Source organism: Pseudopodoces humilis, chromosome 5, assembly GCF_049639895.1.
Source record: "Pseudopodoces humilis isolate 2021_Gansu_Grassland_sample_001 chromosome 5, ASM4963989v1, whole genome shotgun sequence".
Lineage (NCBI taxonomy): Eukaryota > Metazoa > Chordata > Aves > Passeriformes > Paridae > Pseudopodoces > Pseudopodoces humilis.
This window is the reverse complement of record NC_142204.1, coordinates 49528885-49550089: the sequence shown is the minus strand read 5'-3', so window position 1 is coordinate 49550089 and position 21205 is coordinate 49528885. Positions and strand designations below refer to the sequence as shown.

The 21205-nt window shown below is 41.2% G+C and overlaps 1 protein-coding gene across 1 annotated transcript in view; it reads right to left on the bottom strand.

The window, feature by feature from the left end:
* Positions 1-1269: 1269 nt before the first annotated feature.
* CFTR (CF transmembrane conductance regulator) overlaps positions 1270-21205 on the bottom strand; it is an 86494-nt gene continuing 66558 nt past the window's right edge. The window contains exons 22-27 of the mRNA XM_005519242.3: positions 16103-16345; positions 13193-13348; positions 6825-6914; positions 4482-4654; positions 4041-4146; positions 1270-2567 (exon numbers count right to left, since the gene is read on the bottom strand). Coding sequence (XP_005519299.1) covers positions 2361-2567; positions 4041-4146; positions 4482-4654; positions 6825-6914; positions 13193-13348; positions 16103-16345 — 975 coding nt within the window. The 3' untranslated portion in view covers positions 1270-2360. The remainder of the gene's footprint in view (positions 2568-4040; positions 4147-4481; positions 4655-6824; positions 6915-13192; positions 13349-16102; positions 16346-21205) is intronic.

The following is a 21205-nucleotide window of genomic DNA, read 5'->3' as shown; positions in this document are numbered from 1 at the left end:
TTTTTCCTTCAAAGTCCTCCTGCTGAGTGTTTGTATCAGCAGCTTCCATATGTCCAATCTACTACATGTTCCTGCTGTATTTATCTTTATCTTTCCTGAAATGGGCCCTTGTCTGCTGAATCCAGCTTAGCTACCACCTTCTAACTCTGACGATGACACAAAACATGAACAGTCAGTTGTGCAAGCTCTGAAGCATGCACTGGTTCTAATGACACAGCGGTTCTTTCCTGCTGATCTTTCTGATCATCTTGTTTGTTTATATAATAAACTCCCCCACTTGGTGTGTCTGCTGTAACTCTGAGTAACATCCTGAAAAAGAGCAACCCTTGGCACGCCTTCTCGGACTTGGCCACGCTGCAGCAGCCCTGGCCTTGCAGCCAGGCTTGGCCACATACTCTGTAAAGACTTGTACAGAGACCTATGTGAGAAAAGGGACAAACACCATGAGGTGAACAATTTGAGTGGAGATGGGATTCAAGTGATGCTATTTCAGTACACAGTTGGTTTTCCATTGTTATAAATCAAGCAGAGCTTAGTGGCAAATAAACAGTGACATGGGAAAATTGAGACCCAAGGGTATCCAGAATGCTCTGTAAGCAAGAGGCATTGCTTTGTGGAGAAAATCAGGCGCCACAAGGAGGTGTACGCCACAGGCAGAAAGGAGAGAGACCCAGGTAATTGCTAGAAGATAGACAAGCATAGAAGTACAGTACGAAGGACAGGGCAGGAAAAAAAGCCGCAGAGGAAATGTGTAATGAAGGCCAGAAAGTATGCGATGGGGGGCTGAGGTAGAGGAAAGCGGCGTGCTGCAGGGTGAGCGGCAGCAGCCGCTGCTGCAGGACTCGTGCAGGAGCTGAGTGCACGCCTTGCGTGCGCTGCTGGTGGAGCTGCAGGGCTCCCGGGGCTGAGCAGCGCCGCGCTGCACAGGCTGAAGCCCGCAGCACCACCTAGTGCCGCCCCAGGCAGCCCCGGCAGCCTCCGCTCCGAGGGAATCCAATTACTACAGTGATGCCCGTGGTTTTGATACGGCAGCAACGATTGAAGGGGAAGTAGCAGAATAGGTCCACAGTGCCTGCCCCACTGGGGGGTGTAGAGGGTGTAATGTGTCATACAGGAAGTTTCTCTTTTTAAAAATTTATTTCAAGGGGAAAAAAAAAATAATCTAAAACGCCTGTGTATCACTAGAATACTTTAGTGCACAAAGACAGCATTGGACAGTACCTGGCCAAACTCTGGGGCTGCCCTCGTTTTCAACAGCTCTAGAATAATGAGACATCAAAGTCTAGTAGCAAAATATCCCTGCAACAATCCAAATATAAAACTTTTTGTACAAATATATTTTCCTTTATAGTACATGATCACTCTTAAAATACAGAATTTCCTTAGCAAAAGTTTGCAACAATATTAAAATAAATAAAATATCCTAGAGAACATTCAGTTCCATAATAAAACTGCAAACCAGAAGAGTATAAAAATTAATTTCATTATTAAAGACTGCTTCTGAGAGGTTTCTTCCCTTTTTTTTCTTTTTTTTTTTTTTCTTTTTTTTTTTTTTTGTTGTTGTTGTGGTTGTTGTTAGGCCAAAGTAAAAAGTATATAAAAATGCCAGACCTATGCAGACTATTACAGGTCCACTGTCAAGAGTCCAACCTTTTGCTAGATACTGATGTCAGCCTGCACTCATCCAATTGTGTGTGCAGGGTCAGGTTAACAGTCCCTTAGGTTTTAACAGGAAATACCAATTCTCCCTTAACTGTGGAGACAAGACAGATGTTGATTGGCTTCCAAGACAATATCCTCTCTTCCTTCATTTTCACCTATGCACGTGGCATTTGGCCTTTCCTGCTAAGCTGAAATTACAGTTGCTGCATGGAAAATAAAGAGGAGGAAGTATTCTGTGTGCCTTGCTGATATTGTCCCTTAATTCATATGCAGGAAGTAAATCCACAGAAGTTTTTTACATACTGATTTTTCTATTTTCCACCCAGATTTGATTATTTTTTTCACATTCTTCCTGCTGTCTAGTCCTCTCACCCCAGCAAGAACATTTCTAAAAGTTTTCTGGAACAATTATGTCAGACTAGGCAGGTTACTTCTGCTTACCATCTTGTTTGTATCTAATCAGAGCAGCTTTCCAAAGAAAATCTGGTTTCTCCACTATAAGTGGCAAAACCTCAAAGAATGTACTAACTTGCACATGATTAACCACAGAAGGGAAGCAATTCCCACATGCTCATGCTGCAGTAAACACCTCCTGAAAGGCTGAATTCGTGCATGGCTGAGGCAGGTTCAGAAGTGCTGGTCCTGTCATCATGGGGCACTGCTGACCATTCCCTCCACAAAGAAGGTCTCTCAGCATCTCACAGTCTTGTTTCCTGCACTTCTTCCTCCGTCTCCTCCTGCAAGGCAGTGATTTGGGGTCGGGGTTTACGTTTGCTGGAGTTTCTGTGGTGTGCTGGGAGTAGCTTAAGGCGTTCAGCATGACTGATGGCCTGCCTGAAGGAGCTCTTCTCGTTCAGCAGCTTCTGAATGGATTCGTACTGCCTCAATTTATTGTCCTCGATTACCTGGAGAAACATCACTCACATGTTAGATGTGCAGTGGTGATGCTGACAGAATTCAGCTAATGCAACTAATGGAGAAGGGAAGAGACATGAAGACATGGCAAACATCTTCTAACAGAAAAAGCCCAATTTACAATTTCTAATTTCTAGTACGCAGTTTCTAATTACAACCACAAAACAATACATTAAAATTTGAACATGTGGAAAAGGTGCCTAATGCCCAAATTACAAAGTGCCGTTGGGCTGCCTGGTTTCCCCTTGTGACTTGATTTTACCTCTGAGTCCCTCTGTTGAAGTCTCCCAGTACCTTGGCATTTCCCTGCCACTGCTAGACTGCCAGGTTAAGAAAGCGTTAATTTCTCTATCGCAAGCAGAGGGAGAAGGCTGCCAGCAAGGTGCCAGGTTTTCTTTGCTTTCTCCTCACCAAACAAGGAAGCTCTGCTCACCTCTGTTTGAAGGAGACAAGAAGTTTGCCCTGTAAGGTTGTTCCAGTCTCCCCTGTCAGGCAGGAGCAAGGAAAAATCAGGCTCCTTCGCTGGCACTGCAGTGTCTGCACATCTTTGATAAGGGCACAGGACTGACAGGAGAGAGAACTTTTAGCACCTCTTGTTGCTAAAATGTGGTCTGGAGGGTGGGAAGCCTTTTCAGAGTGGAGGCTGTCTGCCTGCTAGGGCTCTGCTGCCACAGCAGCTGGGGACAAGGCTGAATCCAGCACACACAGAGGAGCAGCACATCCAAAAGGATGTACAAACTGCCTACTGACTAGTCTGCTTTAACTCCAGGGAGTGTTCCACTGCTATGCTAATCACCCAATCAAACAGACATCAAAAACCATGTTGCACTCTGCTAATAAAATTTAGATGCCCTCTCATAGAAGAGTGAAAAAAATACAGAGAGAGGAACATAATTTTTAAGAACAATTTGCATAACTTGGCTTTTCTTTACTAACCATTTTTATGTCACAAAGGAAATACCCCAGGACTACAGTAATTCATCCCCTTGATTACATGTGAATGGAATATTTACATGGCTTGTTGAAAGAGGTCAGCAATTCTGATCATCACATACTAGGAAACTCCTCTTCCCCAGGCAGCCTCCTATTGCTCAAGTGCAGCTGATTCTGCATTTGCAATTGTAAAACTTTGTGAGATGCTGAGATTTTTCTGAATCTCCTGAGCTAAAATCAAAAATATAAAGTACCCAGATCAGCAGCTGGATAACCAAAACAACTTTGCTTCTGGTTGAAACTTTTCTTCTTGCTCCTCCAGAACATGACCCAGCTCATCTGAACACAGGTGTCTGTGACAGATCAGGTGAAAGAGCAAACAGGAGCCTGCCACTGTTCTGCCAGTGGATAGGTTGTTCAACTGCCCTGAATGACCCCCATCAATCCAGAAAATCATCATTTCTACTTGGTGTGTTTTGTATGTTCATCAAATGCAGTGAGACATCAGTGAGCCTATGAGAAATGCTCACCAAAAATCTCTGGCACTCCAGCATCGCCTCCAACCTGTGCTCAGAGAGTATCACCGTGCAGTTGGCAAACGCGTGCTTCAGGGTCTTCCTGATCACTTGGGAAGTTCTGAAAGGCAAACAAACACTGGCATTCAGACTGCAATGTGCATGCCCATAACTGCATTGACATCTGTAACAGCCTGGCTGTGGGTTGTAGAGCTTCCATGCAGAGACACAGCTCTGAAGTGCCTCTGCTCATCTCTGCTGTCTAAGTTCCTATCAGCCATAGAGTAAAGGTTGTAACCAGGCTTCCCCGATTCCCTGCACAGAATTACCAACATACATTACTGAAATCAGGCTTATGAACAGGCCAGACAAGTCACAAAAGATCTCTTTAGATGGTGCTGCCTCATGGGTTTTCTTATTCCGTATTAGAAAACAGAACAAACGAACAAAACATACACAGGGTCCAGGTGAGCACTTGGTTCATCGAGCAGCAAGATTTTAGCTTTGCTGAGAACTGACCGGGCGAGGCACATCAGCTGTTTGTGGCCATGACTGAGGACACAGCCTCCATCCACAAGAACAAAATCAAGCTTGCCTGGAAATTGCTCTATTACGGACTTCAGCCCAACCTGCCAGAGGAGAAAAAGGACACAAAAAACCAGCAAGATATAATTACTGCTGACCATGGAAATCATGTACATCATTGCAAATGCTATGGAAAGTGATTTTTGAAAGAAAACAGGCCTCTGGTTACTAGGAATTTAAAAAGAAATTATCAAAATTTACATGTTCCTTTATAGCAACAGAGAAAATATCCCCAGTCACCATGGTCCCTGTGTCTACAGTTCTGACAGTGTTTCCAGGTGCTCCTTTTGCTGCCCCAAAGGTTCTGTGCACTTTGGTTATACTAATGGCACGAGGGGATTCCCTCTAGCACTGGTGACAAACCGTTTAGAGGGGTGCCCATGCCAAGTGAAGCTGCTGCCTTTGCATCAGAAACCAGAGTCCAGCCGAGATGTTTTCTGATTTTCCTCCAGTTTACTATCCTTAGGAGATTTACACTTCAAAGCAAAGCTTTCCATCTTCCACAGATCCAAACCAACTGTGGTCCTTGGCCTTATCAGCAGAGTTTAGAGACATTTTTACAAAATATGAAAACTAGGAAACATATGTGAGTTTCATGGCTCTATAAAACACTATAAAAATGTAATGAAACCCCAGGAATTTATGAAGGCCACCTCCCCTGGATTTTTTTAAATATTACTGATCTGAAATTAATTTGCATTCCAGGGAGAACAAAAATTTGGAATTCCTACAAAGTGTTTTCACTTTGCATGGAAACCATACTAAACTGCGCTCAATGGGTATATGTGCTGTGTTTCTGAAGAGTTTATTCTTTAATTTTTAAGCAAATTAAGACCAGTGATTTGTTCTTCCTTCTCTTTTGAACACACATTGTGTCCTCAATGAAATTTTGCATTCAATGGATGAAAAAAAGTGCTTTCTTCTTAAAACTGCACAAGGTCTCTCCATGTTCCCATAGGGTTCAGACAGCTGACTGCAGGAGCAAGACTTAAGCTCACAAGTTGACACAAGCCTGACAGATTCAGGTGCTGAAATATGGGGGCAATAAAAAACAAAACATCAGACAAGGCCTGGTCCTCTGCAGTTGATTGCAAGGAACGTAAGAAGCCGATGCTGATCTCTAGAGGATCCTCTGAATCTTCAGCAGTCAACGTGGGTCTGGAATAAGCTGACAGTTCATTTCTGTGTCATGCTCCCAAAGTTACACTGACTCACTGCCACTGCCAAGCCAGACTTCGAGAGCATGAACTTTGTAAACAATCCAATCACTCCTAGTAAAAAGCATTACAGCTCTTTCTCTTTTCTATTTGCTTTGCATTCTTGCCTGTGCAATGAAAACCTCAGTATCACATACAGATTTGCCAAACTCCTTAATTATAAACATTTTAAAATAATTTTTTTTTCAGGCCATTGTAAAAGAGGTTTAACTCTTTAAAATCCCTGGCTCAATTCAAACACACACTGGAAACAATTCCCCAAAGCAGGAGAGCTTATCTTCCTAAAGAAAGGGGATATTGATCCACACTTAATCAAGTCCCACATCTGTAAACATTTTTTGATACATGAGACTTGCAATGAACAGGGAAAATTGCACCAATTTATGGTTAGGTCCACGTTAATTAGGTCATCTGTACCTTGGAAAAAGGTATCCACTTTCTAGGCTGTGGCTCTTTCCCTGCTGTAATGCTCACCTGACTTTTCCTAGGCATTACTGACACCTCTGCAACCCATGGAGCACTGTCAGAGCCAAGAAGTGGCGCCTGACAACTGCAAAGTGCGTGACCAGTGCAACATGGAAACAGAATCTGGTCCCTAAGCTTGAGAATTTGGGAAAAAAAAAAAAAAAAAAAAAAAAAGCTGTTGAAACCTCAACAAAATATTGGAAAATAACCAAATAACTTTTATGTTTGAAATTCTAACATTCCATGATTCTTATTTCCCATGGCAAAGGAAGCTCCATGACACAAACAGAACAAAAGCCTGAATGCCTTGTTAGAGGGAGATCTTCTCATCTGGCTTCACATTGGCCTGGGAATTAAAATAACTATTTCTATAAAACATAATAGATACAGTTTGTAACACAGCATGACCTTCCCCCTGCACTTGTTTCCTAAGATTCTACATAAATTAAAAATATTACAATCATTTGACCTGCACTGCACCCTGCTGTAACCACATCACCAGAGGGAGACAAATAACACTATACAGATTTACCTCCTCTGCAACTTTCCATATTTCTTCATCATTCCACTGCCCATAAGGGTCCAAATTCATCCGAAAAGTTCCAGAAAATATGAACACTTTCTGCAAGAAAAAAGACATACCGACACAGGTAGATAGATAACCTGAAACACTGTATAAAGCATTGGAAATTGTGAAGCATACAGACAAAAGAATAACCATCTGCAATTACCAGATAGAGCTAAGTGCAGGTTATTAAATTTTTTTAAAAATATTGTTCCAAAAAAAAAAGTGATTTGAAAACATTTACATATTTACAGATTTTGGCAATTATCTTAATAAAATTTTAGCCAAACTTTTCTGGAAACCAGCAAACCCCAGATTTCAGCAGTTTTCAGAATAAAACATTTCCTGTATTGTCATTTTGAAATAAACGTTTTAAAAGTATTTGTGATTCTGTACTACATGAAACATATTCAAACATACCAAAAAATGTGTCAAACTAAAGTGTGTGTTTCCACAACAATTTTATTTAGAGAGGAAAAAAAAACTATTGCTTATTTGTCAAAATTCAGGGACATTGTTCTAAGTTGTTTTTCATCAATGAATTTCTTTATCTAATACACTGTAGCCACATCTCAGCATCATTCTGTCCCCTGGCATTTCACCATGTCCCAGTCCTACCTCTAAAGATGTTCTTTCCCTCTCTCACTGTCACATGGCTGAACATGACAGACGTGACAGAGCGTGGCTGCAGCAGCAAGAACTCTCTCTGTGGGAGTTTGCCCGCTGGACACTGCGGGCTGTGAGATGAGGAGGATGCACATTTCCTGGCACTGAGAACACACCCTTCTCCAACTGAAGTTTCCTACTCCAGTCTGCTTTCCCCATCAGTTCAGGCAAGCAGATTTAGATGACCATACCTTAGATACACGTTTTGTAGCTCAAGAAGCAGTGACTCAGACAAAATTAAATATTTGTTTAATATCTTTTTATGTGGGGTGGATTCTGATGGAAATTAAATTCTTCAAGGGACACTGAGGCTGTCCAATATTTCTTAAGAAGCTGTTTTTTGTCTATGCTGTAAGGTACACCTGCTGTTTTTAGCGGGGAGAACTTGCTCCCAAAGAATTTAAATGCCTTGTTGAGAAGTATTACCACTTGCTTGCTCTTCCTTGTACATACACAACAAATATCAAGAGGAAAAATTTGAGTCAACTATTTTCTTCCACCTTTCTAAACAAAGTATTTATTTAGAGAAAATGTGTTGAAATGCCAGTGATTCACAGCCACGTAAGTTCCTGGAGTTTTAGTAGTCAAACACTACCAAAAGCTGTGAAGGACTAGCTGTACCAGCAGAAACTAACTGAGAGAATACACTTACAGTGCTCTCCCAGAGTTTGGCCTGTCTAACACAATTTCCATGTGACCCAACCTGAGAACTTGGCATTCTTTCATCAGATTTCAAAGTGATTTATACACACATTTACATGAATCATTAAATTATGATTAATTAAAAGTGCAAACATTGCAGAGGAAAATAAATTACATTAATTAATTTGCTAGATTAAGATGTGCATGCCACTGCCAACTTATTTGGTGTAAAAGAGAAGGAAATAACTAATTCAAGAAACCAGAAGAGAAAAGCAGCTGTGCTGTGGTGCTGTGCACTCAGTGGGGTAGATTTAAGTGCAATGATACCTTCAATACATGGCAAACAACACATGACAAAGCTGCAGAACCACACTCAGCTAAAAATTAATCACTGAAGTACTTTTTGTAGAGACAATGGGGAAAGAGTAGACTCTTTCCCTTATAATTGTTATTGTTAACAACAGTGAAAGCTTCAGTGAAGTACAGCACAGTCCTTTTCCCATGCCCTGCACTGGTTAGGTGCAGTGGGGTGACATATTTGCAGCAGGATTAGGTTCTTCCAAGTAGTGGGTGTGGTGGAAACAACAATGCTGTGGAAACAGTGTCAGACGTGGGTTTGTTCACACTGTGAGCCCCATGCATTTAACTAATGGAATACGTGTTTTCATTTCTCAGTGGTTAAGAATAGTTAACTGAACAAACCAGTTTTAAAGAAGATAGGGCTGAATAACATTCCTGCTGAAGTGCACCAGGCACAGCAAGAAAGGGTACAACTTTCTTCTGAAGCTTCTGCTATTTCTAATAACTGTGCTTTCAAGAACTGGGGCACTAAAAGCAAGCTATTCCCAAAAGCAGTGTTGGTTTTTCATCCCCACAAAATAAATATGGCATTGTCCTGAATTCTGGTACCTCTGTATCAATTTCAACACCTCCTTCCTCCCAACTCATTAGAAACCATATAGGGCTCACTTAAATATGTCACCTGGGTAGTTTGGAGTCTGCTTGAAGAGTGGCAGGAACAAATTTCTCCACATTCTTAAAAACTAGAAGTCTAAGGCAAAACAAAAACACCCAGAAGTGAACATGAAGGTCATATTCATACACTGTTCATACGTTGTGGAATATGTTGTTCATAAATATGGAAGAAGTAGAAATAAGGAGAGCATTGGAAAAGTGGATGGCTGGGTAGACTGGCAGCAAATCTGGAATAATTTCCTTCTTGGTCACTTGTTCACATTCCCGCAGGATGATAGTGGGTGTGATTGTACAACAAATAGTTTTTTAGACCTGACATCCACCCACAAGCAAAACATTCAGAAACATAAATATGGTTGTGTTTATGTTCTGACCACCCCAAATATTGCAAACCAACCCTTCTGAAGGGCATTAATCCCCATTAGTGGCTACAGCCTCTGTGTATTGGTGTGTGTGGCAATCAGCTTCCTAAGCAATTTATGTGTTATGTGGAAAATCAAGACCCCAGATACCTAAGGAAATGCTTACAGAAGAATTAAGGATCAGCTGACAAGAGGCTGCTAAGGAGTGAGGGTACCCTGGCTGTGAGTAGCTGCTGCTGCAGCCTATGTGCAGGTCCTCAGCAAGACCCATGGACCCTTCTTCCCACATGCCCCAGGGCTGGAGAACAAATCTAACATCAGCTGGAACCAGGCAGCAGCTGCATGCACAGAGAAGTTACGAGTAACAATAGCATGACCTCCATGTAGCCTCCTCTGCTTTGTCTGTGTTATAGCACCAATATCAACATGAAAACAATTCAAGTTACTATGTGAATGCTTTAGCACTAGGTGCAAAGTTAGAGGATTTGTTTTAATAAACATAATTTGTTTTCATAATCCTTTAGGGACTTTCCATTGACATAAGAATAAGAGCACAGAAACAAGAAAACCTGGAAGGTTTCTGGGACCAGTTCTGTAACATTCTCCCTTGAAGATGCCAAAACATCTGCCTCCCATAGAGCTTACTTGTAAATACCATTGCTGTGCTCCTGGCAACACTGAACCCATGACGTAGAAAACAACCTATATACTACCTGAAATGAGCATGTGGGGCTGTTAGTTAATGTCCCCAGTTGCTCTGTGCACGGATCTGACGCAGCAGATGCTCCCTGCTGTGGTGATACTGACTCATCCCAACGCCCTGCAGGAATCTAGGCTCTGCAGGACCCTCTGTGGGAACACCTTGGGAAGTGGCTTTGCTTGGCAGCTGCACCAGGCAGGAGTGTGCTGGCACACCACAAAACACCCTTGACCTCCAAAAGTAAGTGTTGGAGACAGACAGATACAATGAACAGAATGTGATAGCTGCTGAAAAACTGGAACTACAAAGATAAATGTTGCAAAATTTCACTTCTTCTGTAAAATAAAGGAGCAAAACAAATTTGATTTTTTTTTTTTTTATGTCAGCTGGCAGTCCTGCAAAGTGTAGAAAACTTGTTCTCCGTGTTAAGCTTGATTTTAACTCTATATGGAGTATTTACATGTAGAAAACAGTGTGAGATCCAGCAGGATGCATGGAATAACACTCAAGAAAACATCAGAAGTCATCCCCTTCCTTGGAGCTAGCAACATCTCATGAGTCTCAGGTTTCTCATAATTTGTTCTAACTGGAAATCAACTGCAGGTCTCCTGCCCTCCATTCAAGGACAAAATTCTGAAGGCATGTTCTCAATCTGACTCCACTAAATATTTCAGGATACAATCTGCATGAGGACCCATGCAAGAAAGCCTTGAGTGTGTTGAAACCACGTGCAGCTGGAAATCCTCACTCTGGAAATGTTGTGGGCAAATACCTGCAGAAGAACCATCAGAAAGGCCTGTCCAGGAAGAAGGGACAATGGGTGCAAAGGTACAGCCTGGTGCCAGTGGAGCAATTGTTTTGTGGCAGGATGACAAACAGCCTGTAGGAGCAGTGTTGGGCAGGCTGTGCTTCAGCAGCGCAGCCTGTGAGGAGCTACAGCAAGGAACTTCCTTGTGGGTGCTTCAGGAAATATGTTTTATGTGATTTAACCCTTCACACCACTACAAGGCACTGACAGCCGGATTTGAGATACTGAAAGAAACAAGGGGTTTAGCTTTGCTTCCGCTCAGTGTGATCCCTGACCACCCAGCACAGCCTGCATGGAGCGGACAGCAGTGTCTTAGGACTCTGTGTGTGTTATGTGGCTGTGCATTAGTAAGGTTCTCACACTGGAAAAGCACTTCTTTTCTACTAAATTGGCAAACTTAGTGTTAAAGAAGAGGAAAGAGCTGGAAAGTTTTCAGGAGGAAGCATGCCTCAGGTAGAGCTCCATTCTCCTTTTGTTGGCGAAGGCTCTCCTGGGGACAGTGAAAATCCAGGTGTTGCTGTAGGAGCACCTCCCAAGAAAGGAAAGGCAACTTTTTTCCATTCTGAAGCTGTAGGTGAATGGTAAAGAACAAAAGGCTCCCTTTGTTCTTCTGGGGAAGGCAGGGTGGTATATGCAATTTCTCTTTCCTGCTGGGAAAGTGCTGCTGAAAACTTCATTTTGTTCTGAATGTGGGAACTTTTGAGGCATAATGTGCAGTCCTTTGCCAAGGCTTTGGGACAAGTGCTGCGAGCTGAAGCATGCAAACGGACTGGCAACTCTCATGACCTTGACCTTCCAGAGAATGGAGGGCTGGGATTATTTGGCATTGATCCATGTATCAGGGATTTCCAAATGTGAACTAAATGTATAATTTTAACAATGAACTAACTGCACCTCACTAGCAGAATTTTTTGTTAAACTGTCTGTCTGTCCCAGAGTCTCCTGAACTATTTTAAAGTGCCCTGTGTAGTCACTGCAACAGCTTCATACTACACATACACTCACCAGCTTTCTAAGACAGTAACCACTTTTCCCACATGGGAGACTATCAGGAAAAAAACCCACAAATCTTTATAGAAACAAGATGGAAACAACTTTACTGTGGGGATAGGATGGGGGGAATAGCACAATTAGGGTTTGACAGCCAACAGCTAAAAGGGGTTGCTTGTCCACTTTGGTCAGCCCACTCCTTTGTGAGTGTGTCAAGGAGGAGGTCACCCAGGGTGACAGGATCAAACCATATTTTTCAGTTCCTGGGGCTAGTAGCCACCGTCAAGGATGGATAAAGGCAGGACAGGCTGCATGGTCCCTCACAGTGTGGCAGGCTGATCTGCAATTGGTCTCCCAGTGCCACCTGATACTACGAGCAACCCATTGGTAAGATTGCCATCAAGTGTTACTTGAATTAGTCTGCCACAGTCACAGAATTCCAAAGGAATGTTATGGAGGAGATTGTGTATGTTTTGAAACTGAAGAACTGTCTAATGTATAACTGTCAATGAAGAGATGGTCAATATGTGCCACTCAGCTTTCAGTGTTGTTGGTAAGGACAGACAACAAAAGTACAAAAGAGTTAAAATTCTGCAGTTCATTCCATCAGTTTTCATTCCTACCCTTACAGTGAGCAATCACCTTTTAGTGTTACTGTATGCAGACAATAATGTTCATTTTTCAGACAGATAATCCACATCTGTAACTGATGTAAGATACCATCCAGCTGTGGGAACATTGGCAAGAGACTCAGAGGCCCTAGATTTACATGTTTGCTATCAGTCTGCCAGGGAAAGCATGCAGTGTGCAGTATGCACGTGTTAACCATGATATGTGATGTAGCTGAGAACACTGATTGGTATTTTTTTCTTCAGGTAACTCTATCTTATCCTGAATCAAAATTCAAACTGAGTCAGAGGAGCAGGGATAAGCAGGCTAGAAACACTTCTGTTTGGGTGTGCTGTATCTTCCTATTTCTACAGGAGTACCTGTGGGAGTGGCAGAGAAACCCTAAAAATGCAAAGTTTGCTGTGAATCACTGCATCCTTCCACCCATCCATGCCACTCCCCTTTTCACAAAATCTGTGTTTGTTTCTCAGCATACAATAACAAACATCTTAAAGCAGCTATATACATACGGGTACAGAGCCAGTGAAAATAAAGGCACAAAAATTTTCAAAAATTTCATTACCTGAGGAATCACTCCAAATGCTTTTCTCCATTGCTGCACGCTGATCGTGTTCCAGGAGACTCCATCAATCTGGATATCCCCTTCCGTATTCAGCAGTCTTAAAAATGCAAAAAGTAAAGTGCTTTTTCCTGAACCTGTTCTTCCTAAAAGGCCCACCTGCAATACAGATCATACAAGGAAACATTTAATACTCTTCACATAACAATAATCACAGACTAAGGCAAAAGCCTTAGAGGTCTCAGAAGTGAGGAACAGTCCAGGTGGATCTCAGTGGGGTAGCATATATCATTCATGGGGGAATGATAAAAGCCTACAGCAAGAGCTGAATCAAACAATGGGCAGACTATGTTTTGTTAGAATTAACCAGATAAAAACTCTGATAGCTTACCCTTAGCTGAAGGACAGAAATTTGCTTGTCTATTATCTTGCACTGATCAGCTCAGCTCTTTGTGCCTTTTCCCTTCACTTTGCTATGAAGCACTCATCAGCAAAATCACATCCAGAAACGAAAAACTAAGTAGGGAGTGCATTTGGATCACCCTAGTAAGCTACTCCATTTTCATATGATTGAAAATAAAGGGCCTAACTCTAATTAGTTAGCTTGAGGCAGAGGCAGTGGTTCCAGCAGACATTATGCCATTGGACACCCCTAAGCACCGGTGCAAGTCTTCAACCTGCCCAGTTGGTGCTGATTTTCCTTAACTCTAAGGTGTGAAGAAACATAGTAATGTAGGTTTAGGGTTTTTTTTAAAGTTGTGTTTCCCTTGTAGGGGAACTGACCTACAGAACAAACAAATATCTGCAGTAACCACCAACAAAATCCAAGATGCTGCCTTTTCCAATATCTGAGTGTACATGGCTAACAATGTCCTGTCTGAGTGCGGGCTGCTTTTGTAGCATGACCATACTGGAGAACTAGCTGAAGGCTTGTAGTGCATGGGGCTGGCGACGGTCATTAGTGGTATTGCTCAGGGCTCAGTCCTAAGGACAGTTCTCTTCCACATATCCATCAATGATCTGCATGCAGGAGTCAAATGCACCATTGGCAAGGCTCCTGATGATACCACACTGGGAAATGCTGTGGACTCTCTTGAGGACATGAGGCCTTGCAGAGAACTCCAGATAGTTTGGAACACTGGGCAATATTGCAATTTAACAAGTCCAAATGTCAGATTGTGCAGCTGGGATGGAGCAATGCCAGGCACAAGGATAAACTGGGAGAGGAGTGGCTGCAGAGCAGCCCTGCAGAGAGGGATCTGAGGGGGCTGCCTGACAGCAGGATCAGTGCGAGTCGGCTGCCTGTGCCCGGGCAGCCAAGAGGGCAAACCCCAGCCTGGGCTGATCAAACACAGCATCAGCAGTAGCTGGGCAAAGGGGTGATTATCCCACTCTATTCAGCTTTGGAGCAGCCTCACCGCGAGTTCTGTGTGCACTTCTGGGCTCTGCAGTTTAAGAAGGATGTGAAGGTGAGTGAATGCATCCAGAGGAGGGCAAAGAACCTGGGGAAAGGGCTGAAAGGAATATCCTACAATGAGTGGACAGGAACTTGGGCATGTCCAATTTGGAGAGGAGACTGAGGGGCAACTGACCTCTTATCCCTGAGATCCAGTTAGAGGATACACAGGAATGGTTCAAAGCTGCACTGGGGGAGGATCAGACTGGACATTAGGAAGCATTTATTTACTAAGGTGATGGTCAAACATTGGAACAGGCTTCCTAGAGAGGTGATTGATGCCTCAAGCCTGTAAGTCTTCAAGAGGTGTTTGATAATACACTTTAATTTCTGGGCAGCCATTAAGTGGTAATTCCATCCCTCAGCAGAGGAAAACTCCTTTGTTTCCTTCTTGGTGTACTACCTATGCAGGAGAAACAAATTCTCTCCAGTTTAAGGAGCATCTGAGACTGGGGTTCATCACTGAACTTGAATCACAGTCCTTGAGAGAAGGACTTCTCTTTTTACTGCTCTATCCCTTCTTTGTAGAGTACAAAAATGTCTTTCATTTTCCCTATTCCACTGCTTCAAGGGATTTTCCAGGAAGTAAATCCACCAGCCTGCAACAGCACCTGCATCTTCACGTCCCAAGAATCACAGATGTCTCTCTTTCAAAGGCAGAGTGGAAAGGCTGAGTTCAAAGTTTTGGTGCCCTCAGACTTAGTAGATTAAACACTCAGTTCATGTAAACCAAGACAAACCTACCAAACCTGGCAGAGACTGGTGCTATCCAAATTAGGTGTGAATATGTACCTCGTGTCAAGGCCAGGGAGCTGTCACTGAACCTTTCTCATTAATGTGGGACAGTTAAAATCTCTTCCTTCATTAGGCTTCAGCTCAGGAAATCACAAGCCTTTCTTCCCATTCCAGCAAGCATGTGTCTTTAGCATGAACTTGAAGCCAAGTGTTAAACTTCTACCTAAATGCTGTCCTGAAACTAAAGCCCTTTCTTAAACACAACCCCAAACACGCAAAAAGATTAATCAGAGGTTTGTCAGTCCTCTAAAGAATGGAGCTGTTTACGGTCTGTAATAATTCAGGGTGGCGTAGAGCCCTCATGGAATGGGTGAGACGGCACCTCCACCCTCCGGCTGCCGGAGCCAGCGGTGCATTACCCTTGGCACGGCAGCCAGTATTCTTCTGTGCCCTGCCCCACCGGGTCAGGCTGCCCCCAGCACCTGCATTCACCAGCAACCTTCCCTCTCCACAGAACACAGCTTAGAAAACTGTTGCATGTGTATTTTATCAAAAGTAATTTCTGTTCTTCAGTTAGTTTAGAAGATATTTTGTCTTGCAACAATTTCATTTAGAAAACCTTACCAGACTCAAAATCCCTTTAAGTCATTGAATAGGTTTGTGACAATTCTCTGCTTAAGCTTAATAGAAGTTAGAAAAAGCACAACAAAACAGTGTCTTACCCTCTGCCCTGAACTTATTGAAAAGGAAATGTTTTCTAGTACAGCAGCTCCTCCTTCACCGTATTTGGCTGTAAGGTCTTTCACAGTCATTTGGCCCCCAGATGGCCAGTTCTTCTCTTCCTTCACATGCCTGTTTTCAATTACAAGGGCATCTGAAAACTGATTATTCTTCTGCGGCTTAATGCTTTTTGTGTCTTCTGTTGGCATGTCAATGAATTTAAATATTCGTCCGACGGACCGCATCTACAAATCAAAACAAGCAATATTCTAATTGTAATTCATACTAAACTAACAACACAAATGAAATAAAATAATTCCCAATTCCTAGACAGCACTTGAATCTTTTTTCTGTGTAAACTACTGTCATGAGTAACCCACAACTTTATTGTGTTCCATACTTATCTGTATCCAAAAACTCTTAATGCCTCTTTAAGACCTAGTGTGGCTGGAACTGGAATTACAGGGCACTTGGGAGATGCCAGTCCCTTGAAAAGGTCAAGGCACCCAAGCCAAGTCCCCCTTGCTCCCGGCAGCATTTCTAAAGGCAGAGGCTAGTGCTTATTTACTGGGGGTTTTTTCTTCCTGTTGCTGTTTCACTTGTTATTTTTCACTGTTATTTTTTCACTTAAATCTACTTACTCATTCCTTATTGGTGGAAAGAGATTGGTTGAAACTAAGGGAGGTAACTAAATTTAAAGTGTCCACCTTTTTAAATTGTCTTAAACCAAGACACCTATACTATGATATAATCTTCAAAGGCAGGCTACTTCTCCTCTAGAGCTCTAGATTCCATTGCACTTGTACTTCTGACATTGGTCCAACATGCGATTCTTGATTCCTTTTTAAATGGACAATAGTAGCTCTTTTTATCTTAAAAATTCAGTTTTGAAAAGTGATGACTTGTATCTAGGAAGACAAAGAATAATCATAAAAACAACATGGGTCACTTAAACTCTTCAGGAAGGTATGGGATTGCCCAAAACCTGAAGTTCTTTGAATAATGACTGATCACCAAAGATCAGTAGACTGCATGGGATTTGAAAAATGGAAAACAGTAGCATAAAGTAAAAAAAGAATAATCATTAAACAGTAACAGTTGAGCATTTATGAGAAATTATAATTAAAAAAAAAAAATTAGTAGGAAGTTCCATGATAGTGGGTTTTGGTGAAATAGTGAATTTTGGACCAGTAATTATATATATTAGGTAAAATAATAAAGTCCTGTAGTTCATGAACATCAGACAGAAGTTGCTAGTAGCAGTCTTAGTGCAGTTTCAAAGGAACATGGGGTTAGAAAGGAGCCTCTTGATCTTATTTTTTTTAATGGATCAAGGGTCAATAAATAATTCATTTCCTTCACTACAGCTTCACTGCTCAGGTGGCCAGAAAACATTTTCTGCTTTATGGACAACTTTGCTGTTATAACTCTATTAATTTTAAATTCTAAAGAACTCCTTTTACTAGCTGCTTTCCCCATTCATTCATGGAGGGACACCTTAGATCCGATCACCCTTTGTTCTCCAGGACTAAAGAAAATCCAGGTTTAAGCCTCTTTCTTAATCCATATTCTCCTTCTCCAAACTCCCCAGTTCAAAACAAGCTTTCCTGTCTGACCAGAATGTACACAGCATTTTGGATGATGTTTTACCAGGACATTATACAAATGCATTGCTAATTCCCTGTTCTATATTAGGAATATCAGCATTAACACATCCTAGGATCATACACTATTTTTTTCACAGTCACATCTTATAGTCAGCCTTTGACTGAGGGGTGTTCAGCCAAGCTTTCCTCCATTTTAGTCATTTCTAACCAAGATCCTCACTTACCACTGAGGTTATTCTTAGTCGTCTCTAAATCCAAGACTTTGCACTTTCGTTAGTGGAATCTATTTAATACCTGCCATTTGAGGTCACCTAATACATTTAAACTCCCAGGATCCATTATGCCAACACTGCCTTTCAGCTTTGTGCCATTGGCAGATTTCTTCAACAACTTTTTTATTCTGTTGAGAGCATTTTAAAAAGATTAAAATTAGCTCAGTCAGCAATCTAATCTTTGTTGAGTAGCCTCCCTACAGGTTAATACATAATACAGCTTAATGCCATTTCCTTTCTGACTAACTCATTAACACTTTATAGTTCTTGTAATAATCCTGATATCCTTCATTTATTTAATTCCTGAAACAGAGCCACAGTCCTTTCCTGAAGGTAAATGAGATCTATTACATTACTATTTTCTGGAAAATAAATCATCAGACAGAGTTCTGAGGATACAGTGATGCAACCCTAATGTCAGTAAATCTAAGTAACTCCAACCTGTATGCATCACATTTTTAGTTATAGAAAATAGTTTCTAAAGACAGTGCTACCACACTAACAAACTGGTGGTGGTATCAATGACTTCTCGTTTCTCCTTCTCAACAAAAATTGACAGTTGTTATTTTGTCACGTGTCACCACCACTGCCAGCTTGTTTTATTTATTTGAAGTGGCCATTTTATGATTTCCAGCCTCTCAGCCAGTTCTTCCTGAACACTTGGGTGTGAGGTCTGCTCTACCTGGTATGGATGGCATTGCTGTAGTCTGGTTTCACAGGTGTAAGTGAAATGTCCAGCTGGAGAACCAAATCACCCCTAGCTGAAGGTTCTGATTTTAGATGGACTGACTCACAGGGGGTCACAGGTATGTGTCCCTCCACAAACTGTACAATTTAGGGAAACCAGGATTCTAGCTGGTTTCCATGTAATTCCCACCTCAGATATTATAAATCCCATTTCTACCTTCTGCTCCACTTTTAATTCCACAGATTAAACACTGCCTTTTCAGTGAAAATTAGGATCAAGTATTTATCCAGCTTTTGAGCCATTTGCAAGCCTAACTTTGATTTTGTCAAGCTTCTCTATCTGCTTCTTTTCCTCCAACACATAGCTGGTTTAGGTTAACATTAAAATCCATTCTGTAGATGCTGTAATTCCTAACATACTGTCAGAGAATGTAGTTCATGCTGGCAGTCCTAGAGCCTTCAAAATGTCCTATTTTCCTCCTGTTCAAGAAATAGGTTTCAGCTCCTTACTTGTAGAAGACGTGACTTCCCTTTACATTCAGGTACTTAAGTGCCCCAGTCCAACTAATTAATTAATTAGATTCCTTGCTTTACAAAACTTGTTCTTGAAAACATCATTTGTTCTCTAATCTGTATTTTCAGAAATATATTTCTGTTTAGTGCTATCATGGAAAACCCTTTGTACATCTTTGTTTAACTGCTTTTATATTCTTTCTGAAAAGTGCTTCTACTTCATGTATTAGGTGCAATTCATTTTTGCACCTCAATCCTGACTGAAATACTGTTGGATAGATTTTCTATGTGGAAGTAAATGCAAGGGAATACTGGGATGATAGCTTATATCTCAGCATCTTGAAACACAATTGTGACAGAAGTTCTAAAAAGCATGCTAACACACAAGCTTATCAATTCTTATTTCCATCTCAACCACTGTGCAAGACAGAAAAGCAAGGTCGTCATCATGTCCATGTATATATGCCAGCTCTTTTTGATGTCACAAACAGGACCTCAGATCAGGCTGATAGTTCTCTCCCCATCTGACTGTCAATAGTAAATCCCACAATGAGCACCATGCAGTTATTTTGATTGGTATTTGATAGTACCTTTGTTTTCATAATTATTAGCTTTATAGAAACATTGCCATTTTAGAAACAAAGGTCTTTCTTCAAGGTCTTGGCTTCATCAAGAGCTGTGAATGTTTGTACAGGCAGAGATTCCCTGTAACTGCCCAAGAGGCCAGACCACAACACACTAATGTCTGCTGTGAAGCCAGCTGGATGAACAGCCTTTCTATATAAAAGAAAATTTAATCTCAATGTCCTAGCTCCCCTGACAGACTCATCAGTTATGTATGCACATATTTTAGACAGTATAATAATTTTAAAATCAATTCTGAATTCCTTGTTCTATGGCTTGAACTATGATTTAAATCTGGGCAGAATGTAGCATGTCAGGAACATTTTACAAAAATATCCATTCTTCCTTTCACAGGTAGAAATGTTCTGTCATCCATAATGACAGGTATAGGATAGGTGACAGCAAGTTCCTTATCCATTTTTCCCATCAGCACTGTGCCAGCTATATTCATGTTCTTTAACTAGTGCTTTTGAATAAAGGAGTATATTTACTATTTTCATCCCTAAGTCTATAGCATAGTACACTATTTTTAGCCTTGCCTAATTGTATTTTGCTGAAATTTTAGTAGCACTGCAAATTCTTTAATTTATTTTCTCATTAATATCACTTAAACTCTTAACTTTGAAGGAGAATTCATAACATAATTATATAATTCATATTTCCAGAAGGTGGAAGAAGTAATTCTTTTACAAGTAAGATAATAGAGTTAATTTAATCAGGCTCTGTGTTATCTTCTGCTAAAAAGAGAGCAGGCACTCTCTTCAGACCAGACACACACAGTATTCAATGGTTGTGTTGCCAGACATCACCTCCTCACAAACACACTGCTTGGAAAGTGCAGCTGGGAGATCCTGTGGGGGATTGGTCCAATAGTTCATGTTGTAAAAAATCCTGTGCATTAAGTCATTGAGCCAAAGCTGGCTCGGTAGGCAGAGCATATGGTTCTACCAAGGTTCCACATCATCTGCTGTTACATATTGGGTGCACTTATAGGATGTACACTTCTCTTCTGAATTGCAAAAATTAAATACTTGGTTCATTTAAAACTTTTACTGATTTTTTTCTCTTTATCACACTGCTGTGTAGGCAGGCAGAAAAGAGAATGTTCTAAAGATTTTTTCTTCATTATGTTTCCTTCCAGAAGACCAAAACTCCACTTTGAGGACAGCCATTCTGATGCAGATTTTACAGTCAAGTATTTACTTAAATTTAAACTTTGGAAATTAACAGTGTTCTCAGCTTTTCTACCAAGAGTAGTAAAAACAATAATAAGATCATATCCTAGATTTAAAAAAAAAAATCAATTGAACAGGTTAAAGGAGGTTAAAGGTATGGGAATATAAAAGCATAAAAAATCATCTCTAAAAGCACCATTATTTTTCACAGCTGTATTTTCAAATTT